The 7,977-nt window shown below is 36.1% G+C and overlaps 1 protein-coding gene across 1 annotated transcript; it reads left to right on the top strand.

Moving 5' to 3' along the window:
• Nucleotides 1-1,033: 1,033 nt before the first annotated feature.
• LOC125214588 (protein LEO1 homolog) lies at nucleotides 1,034-7,348 on the top strand. The gene is made up of 12 exons (XM_048115678.1): nucleotides 1,034-1,238; nucleotides 1,947-2,293; nucleotides 3,178-3,310; nucleotides 3,397-3,582; nucleotides 4,258-4,434; nucleotides 4,749-4,880; nucleotides 5,125-5,304; nucleotides 5,388-5,519; nucleotides 5,648-5,755; nucleotides 5,875-6,114; nucleotides 6,605-6,765; nucleotides 7,089-7,348. Exons 1-11 carry the CDS (start codon nucleotides 1,113-1,115, stop codon nucleotides 6,737-6,739), a joined length of 1,896 nt encoding a protein of 631 aa, XP_047971635.1. The 5' UTR covers nucleotides 1,034-1,112; the 3' UTR covers nucleotides 6,740-6,765; nucleotides 7,089-7,348.
• The last annotated feature ends 629 nt before the right edge of the window (nucleotides 7,349-7,977 follow it).

Here is a 7,977-nt window from a genome sequence, read left to right on the forward strand (position 1 = left end):
AACAATAAAATTAATTTATTATACAACAACCTAAATAAACTAAATAATCAATCAATCATTCTCGCCCCCAATAAACCCTAAAGAATAATCCGGCGCCTTTCGCCTATAAGTCCTGCATCTTGTGTCGACAACATTTATTCAGACATCAACCAGAAGAACATGGAAATCATTCCTGCACATAAAACAGACAATCGACTTCACCAAGGTATCACTGATTCACTATAGATTTGTACTATATTAGTCAATCTTTGCATTTAAAATTAAGTATAGAAATGGATTCAAAATGACATACGTTCCTCCATCCGAAGTGTCATTAATGAATCTGAAACTGAATTGGAAATTCAATATGTTTATGCGTGTATTTCTATGGTACATATAAGAAATCGTAATAAAAACGACCTCTGTGAGATAATTAAACCTAGAAATAGTGTGATTGATATGCTATAGATGCTCCTTGTCAAAATAGAGTACCGATTACATTGTTTTTTTTGTGCGCAGGAACAATGAACGAAAAATTCACAGACGACTGCGGAAAAATGTTACTTAGAAAAATACCGTGCATACTTTTCCTTTTATATCATTCAACCTTAGTCTACGAAATGGATATCCGATTTATTTTTAAAAATCTTTCCACTTCCATTTTCACTTCCACATTAATCGTAATGAACGGAAAAGAACATCTTCACTTCCTTAACCGTATTATATTATTCATAATGATATTTTTGCTATTTTCCCCAAAATCCCCTTTATGAGCATAATACTATAGCGTAGAATCCACGACCGTGTTCCATCGAGGTTCCGACGTTCAATGCCCAGGCCGAGGCCCGATACTCAGTCCTTCCCAAAAAGATAATGGGCAATCCCGATGTGAGATTGACAAGGATAAACTTATAAAAGTAATTAACTATAGGTTGCGTGAGTGAATTGAGAACTTCCAATAGATGATGGGCCAAATTGAGAAAACAAGATTCCGTGGGGCGAAACCGAATAAAGGTTGGAATACCGCTATTTCATTCGAATCCATCCCCTTTCACGCGCACAACCCATAGTTAAATTGCACTTTCTTCGTTCTCTCTCGCCGCCGTCACGCGCTAATTTCACACACAGTAACGATGGTCGGAGAGGAGAAGCGGCATCAGATGATGCAGAATTTGTTCGGCGACCAATCGGAAGAAGAGGAAGAGGAGGAGGAGGTTGAATCCGAGCACGAGTCCAATCGCCAACCTGATTATGCCTCTGTATGATTTCTTTTAATTACTTTTCAATTCAATCTAAGCTTGTGCGATTCCACTAGGTTAACTGTCGCTTTTTATCTGTGTTGTTTTCGTTGTCCAAATAATTGGTGATTTTGATGGCATTGTGATTTCAGCTGGGGCTAAATCCTAATTTCGTCCAGTTTGCTTTTCCCTTTTTTGTTGTTGTGAGATAAACTGTTTTCTGGACCAATTATATTCGGTGAATTCATTTTTTTTGTGTAATATATGTTGTTCAGCTGTTTTGTGGTTTAATCGGTGTGCACTGACTTGTAATTTTTTATGTGCATGAGGAGAGTAACTCTCTTGATGCTTCGTTCAGTTTTATTTTTTATTGAAACTAATCTACAGCTCTTTGCTAGTATTTTTAGTAAATACAATTAAGAAAAGTTATTTTCATGTTTGAAAGAATTGGTTTAGGGTCTGGAAATTTGTATTTTACTGATACAAATGCTACATGAGTTCACGAATTGCACACCCAATCACTTATCTACTGTTGTTAGGAAAAAATGGGATATTATGAGTTTTTATTCAGCACGGTTTGTCAGCTATTAATTGTGATATGCATGAATTAATCAACAAGTTTAGAAATCAAATTTCTCAATGAACCAGCAGATAAAATATCTTACATTGAAAGTTAAACCACATGCATCCTACATACTCCTTGTTTTGAATTCATCAAAACTATGTTAGGATGAAGGGGATGAAGGACCGGATGCTGAAGGTGAAGCTGAAGGTGAAGGTGAAGTTGAAGGTCAAGGAGAGGCAGAAATTGAGAGCGAGGGTGAACCTCAAGATCTTGATCCTTTACAAGGTGAGAGTGAGGGTGAGAGAGATAAAAGCTCTCAGGAATTGGAGATAGGTAACCAAAGGGAACAAAGTCAAGAAAGGTATTCGGAGAGTGATGATAAGGAGGATTATGACCAACGAGTTGTTACTAGTAGAAGACATGATGCAGTTGAAAGTGGGTCAGAACGATCTGGAGAAAACCAATATGTTGCTAATGAGGATGACGAAGTGAATCAGGCTAGGAGTCACAGGTCATTTTTTCGCCCCTTTCTTTTAATCTACTTTGCTGTCTCTCTGAGAGATATTCTGTTTCTCTTCAGCTATCTAATATCATTGTTACTAGCTAACTCCTGCACTGGATGTATCATGTATATAGTTGCAAATTATTTGTAACTATTTTCATTGCATCATCTTCTACTTGTGCTATACAGTCTCTGACTGCCATGATCCTGACAATGTGTTTTTAACTTTTCTGATTGTGTTGATGCATTTGGGGATTTATTTTTTCAATCCGTGTATAAATATTGATTCATTTAAGACAAATGTTGAAAGTGGTTGTAGTAGTAGGAAAATGTATTTAAAAATGTCAATATATTGGAGAGAAAGAATGAATTGATACCGAGGGAAGAATTAATAATCGCAACCTAAGTGGAGGAGGTCTGAGATTAATTTTAATATGATTGAGGAAAGAGCAGGAAAAAATTTACTCTGAAGTCACAGCTCTAGCTAACAATCTTTTTGACATGTGTGCTTCACTTTTTCTGTCCTATTTTCTAAAATTTAGGTTCCCCACTTTTCTCTAACTTTATGCTTTCCTGTAACTGCATATAAGATGACTGTAAGATTCGATCTCAACCCTAGAAAGGGAACGCTTCGACAGAAGTTTAGTGTCATATGCAACTCATTTTAGTGTAATGGTAAGATGCTGATTGCAAGATAGTTCAATGGATATTATGGATTGAAAGGTTGAGAAGATGGAAAAGGATACTGTAAGAGATGATAAAGGGAATCGATAATTACCAATGCCTGATTTTCTCTTAAACTAATACATCCAGTGACACTGCTCATTTATAATTTATTTGCCTTTAATACATTAGTCCAAAATGTTCAGTGGTCTGGATTATGTGATCTGCAGTGTATCTGGTGATGAGAAAGACGAGGATCAGTTTTTGCAGTCAGCCCCAGAGATTCGTGATGTTTTTGGAGACTCTGATGATGAAGAACAAGCAGAATACAAAGTTCAGGATCAGATCGAAGAAGATGAAATTGTTAGTTGATGTGGATTTTAACAGCACTGTTTTATTTTTTCCACTCTGTGCGTAATCTAATATATTAAGATATATTCCTAACACAGAGATCCCCGATTGAAGATATGGGGAATTATGAGAAAGATTTGAGGCCAGATGACATGATACCTGATGAAGATGCACCCTATTACTCTGAAGAAGAGCATATTGATGCTAGAACTAAAGAGAAACCAGTTGGTCCACCACTTGAGCTGGAAATTCCTCTGCGCCCTCCTCCATCTGAATCCGACAAGGTTTACCTTCAGTTCTCAGAATTCATGATTAAAATAAATGTTGAAGTAAAACTTCATTTGGTTCATCCTTGAATAAGTTCATCCAGGCTGCGTAATCTTAAATATGTATTGGTCTACACTCTACTGTTAATTTTTCTTTTAGCAGATCTAATTATCTTGCAGCATGTGCTACTACAGCCTGTGACTTTGTGATTTGTTAAAAAGTTAATTTGGTTGTTGTATGAATGCATAGAGAGTATAGTTTAGCTTAAACATAATTTCACTAATTTTCTGATATCTCTAAGAACTTCAACTTGAAACAAAATGATATAATGGTGGGTGATTTTTTTGAATCTGAGACACGTTTGGTCCTGGAGAAGATGATACCTGAGTGATAATGCTATATGTACGGTTAGTGTATCATCTGTTTTCTCTTCTTTCCAGTGATTTGATGATTTCTTGAGATTCGAGGATTTGATTTCTTAAATTATTTGTACTAAATTCAAGTATGGCTGAAGGTGCTATTTCATTTATGTATCTGGTTGTCTAATGTAAAAACTTTCAATCTGATTAATAAATATCAACACTTTTGGATATGCTTATACCTAAGGCTAGGGTTCCTGTGCATGTTTCACTTTCTTTTACATGCTACTCATTCATAGTAAATCTTTTGGGATTACTTTACTTCTGTTGCAGATGAATATGATCAAAGTATCTAATATAATGGGCATAGATCCTACGCCATTTGATCCACATACATATGTGGAAGAGGATCATTATGAAACTGAGGAATCTGGGTCAAAAAAGAGGATAAGATTGGAGAACAATGTCATTCGCTGGAGAAAGGTCAAGCAGCCTGATGGCAGAACAACTGTAAGTGAATTAGTTAATGGAGTTTCCGCTCAGTCAAATCACATGGTCTTTCATTTTACATGAAGTTTCTAGAAACTCATTTACACAAGTGTTTATGGTTTTAGTAGCTTACTTTTTCTTGAATCTTCTAAGGTGGAAGCCTCTAAGGACTGGAGTATCATTTAACATAAATTTGTATTTTACTTCTGTGGACAACTAGTCCTCTACATGTACTATGGAATTTTTCATCATGTATTATTTGCTGTATTTGCCACTACTGGATTGCTCGCTTTGTATTCTACATGTACTATAGTATCTGACACTACTTTGTTTAGATTGAAAGCAATGCTCGCTTCGTGGAGTGGTCAGATGGTAGCATGCAGCTACTTATTGGAAACGAAGTGCTTGATATATCTAAGCAAGATGCACAGCATGAACAGGCTCACCTTTTTATGAGACATGGAAGAGTAAGTTTTTTATGTTTTTATTATAATGTGGTGTAAAAACCCATTAAAACATATTTACAGAAGTTTACCCATGCTAAAGACTTTCTGCGTTGGAACTTGGAACTGCAAACGGCTAGGTGCTATAAGTCTGGATTTGGGATCTGAAATTTCTTTTCCCAGATAAATCTTTATATGCTGAGATGCTGTATATAGTGAAAGTCTTTGATGGTTCAGCAGTTAACATTCTTGATTTTTTTTTTCTCAGAGCATTTTCCAATCCCAAGGGCGAATTATGAATAAAATGAGGTTTATGCCGTCATCCCTAGCTTCAAATTCTCATAGGCTGTTAACTGCTCTTGTTGATTCGCGACACAAAAAGGTGTTCAAAGTAAAGAACTGCATCACTGACATTGACCCTGAGAGGGAGAAGGAGCAAAAAGAGAAAGTAGGTCAATTAGCTATGCGATACATCTGGTATAGATCATCAAGTTAACTAATTTCAGTTCCATTTCCTATGTGGCTTCTCAGGCTGTTCATCAATCAATTAAAGCTAATGAACTTCTTAGCCGGAAGAAGGAGAAGGTCAATCGTAAGTATACACAGCCCATCCGCAGGGAGCGCCAACTTTCTGCTGGTTTCTTAGAGGGTGCACTTGAAGAGGTTGGATACACAAACGAGACACTCACAACACAAACACACACATGGGTTTCCTTTTCTTCCATAATGTTACCGAAGTAATATTTTATCTATTCTTAAGTAACCTTTTGTTATTATGGTTGCCTAATTAGGAGGATGAAGAGTATTATGAACCACGCCGTTCTTCTGGTCGGCGTCGCTTTGATGATGACCTTGAAATGGAAGCTCGAGCTGAGAAGCGCATAATTAATGCAAAGAAGGCATGTGATCACTACCAATATGATAAAAAAATGAAACATCTATCCATATGTTATTGAGTCTTTTTGTTGAAAACCTTATTTATACTCTACCGAATATCTTCTACTGGGGTTGCTTTCAGGGGCCAAAGGATATGCCTCGCAAGTCAACATTCCAAGCTGCCAAATCATCTCGACGGCCAGTGGACTTCTCTGACAGTGAGAAAGAGGAATCAGAGTATGAAACCGAGGGGGAGGAAGAAGAAGGTTCACCACCACATAGAAGGCATGAGGAAGCAGAGCAAGACTATGGGGAGGAAGATGAAGACCTACAACAAAGAGAGCAAGAAGAAGCCTATGACGAATCAGAAGAAGAAGCTGAGGTAGGTGATACTGTTTCTAAGATCATTTCTGGTTGGTTTCAGTTAGTGGAAGCAATTGAATAAAATACTGCAATAGCCAACTCTTTTTTCTCCAAACATATACTCCCTTCATCCAATTGAGCATGGCCTGTTTTCCTTTCTGTGCCATCCCAAATATCTTAACCTGTTTTCTTTTTGGGTCACCTTTATTACTCACACACATTTACACCACAATTTAACTCTCCTATATATCTTTTCCAAAAAGAAACAAGCCATGCTTTGCGGGACAGAGGGAGTATTTTTAACCATTCTAAATGGCTTAGTAATTTCTAGGTTGTGGAAGTGCTAAATTGGCAAGCACTTCAATTCTGTTGAAGTTCCCGAATTTTACTAAAATGAAGAAATTTTTTATATAGTTAACTGTTTTATTTTAATACCTTCTTGATGAATAAAATACTGTGCTCTGTGAATGCTGACTTCGTTTCGTTTATGTGCTGCTGTTTTTCTTCAGGAGCCAAAGCAGAAGGTTAGGGACTCTGGAGGCAGCCTCAAAAGGAAGGGTATTGATTCTGATGAGGATTCTCCTCCTAGGAAAACTACTACTCATCGCCGGATGAAAATGGTGTATGAGAGTGATGAGGACTAAAACAGGACTTATGGCTATTTAAGAAAGTAAGTTTTGTTTATGTTTTTTTTCTGTCATTTTGTATTATTGGTGATTTATCTGCTTCCTATGCTAGTATTTGTGGTTAACTAATCTCTTATTTTGCATCTCTACTCATGTTAGAAAGAAGTAAGAACAAATAATTATGTGTAGAACTTAACCGCATGAATCCCATTTAAGAATCGGTGAGAAATCATGGACTACTGACGAACTATCTCTAGCACAGCGTTGATGGCATGCTATGTATTGTAAATTTCCATATATGCTCAACATTGTTGATCTCAAATTGCTTCCGGATTTCTTAGGTTTATCTGGTTGTGGGATTTTGCAGGTGAAGCCGCATCTTTTCTATAATCTTTGCGCGACTATCAGATGGCTCTTCCTGTTAAGAGGAAATTTGTGGGGCAAACCACTCATGTATGTGCGTACTATATACTACAGTATTATTCTTGTTATGGTTCATGTCACTTTTTTTCTGCCAAATTTTAAGCACATTGTTGTATGGAATTTTTGGTTCTAATTATCTTTTATAATTGTAAATGACTGGAGCTATATTTATATACCTGCTTGAAGTAAATTTTTGGTCCTAAATTACATGATCTTCATTGCTTTGGAATCTCATCGTGTGGAGAGTGAAAGGTGTAACTGCCTAATAAATAAGTACTATGACTGATATAAATGTGGATACCCTTTGTTCCAACTAAGTTAAGTCACTTTTTTTTTGGCATTCGTTTTGAAAAAATCGTAATAAATAGTTAAAGTAGATATATAGTAAAATAAAAGCGAGAATAATATAGAGAAGAGTTTTATTTACATTATTCTCGCTTTTACTTTATTATATATCCACTTTAACTATTTATTATTAGAGTAAATGTAAATTTTGGTCCTAAACATAAGGCCGATATATATGAATATGTCCAAAACATTCACTTTTTGAAAAACAGGTCCATAACAAATGAAATTTGTGTCGATCCGGTCCTTTTCTGATGGTTCTGTCAATTTCCGGCGGTCAACCGTTAATTAGTGTTTTGTTGACCGAATTAGCAATTGTTTATTACTGTAGGCTGTAGCTATTTTTTTTCCCCGAAATATTTGTATAATAGAAAACCTTTAAATAAAAACATGAATTAAAATCAAAAATTTTTATTCTCCCTCTCTTTCATTTCTTCTTCCCCACACCACCATAAACCTAATTTTCTTTCTCTGCAACTTGGTCGAAA

The sequence above is a fragment of the Salvia hispanica genome, chromosome 3 (genome assembly GCF_023119035.1).
Source record: "Salvia hispanica cultivar TCC Black 2014 chromosome 3, UniMelb_Shisp_WGS_1.0, whole genome shotgun sequence".
In the NCBI taxonomy this organism is placed as follows: domain Eukaryota; kingdom Viridiplantae; phylum Streptophyta; class Magnoliopsida; order Lamiales; family Lamiaceae; genus Salvia; species Salvia hispanica.

What these genes read in the sequence shown, in the direction of transcription:
- LOC125214588 (XM_048115678.1), top strand. Translation starts at nt 1,113, where the DNA reads ATGGTCGGAGAGGAGAAGCGGCATCAGATGATGCAGAATTTGTTCGGC. An exon ending in AATCAGGCTAGGAGTCACAG is followed by an intron (nt 2,294 to 3,177) that starts GTCATTTTTTCG and finishes TGTGATCTGCAG; the next exon opens with TGTATCTGGTGATGAGAAAG. An exon ending in AGCCTGATGGCAGAACAACT is followed by an intron (nt 4,435 to 4,748) that starts GTAAGTGAATTA and finishes TACTTTGTTTAG; the next exon opens with ATTGAAAGCAATGCTCGCTT.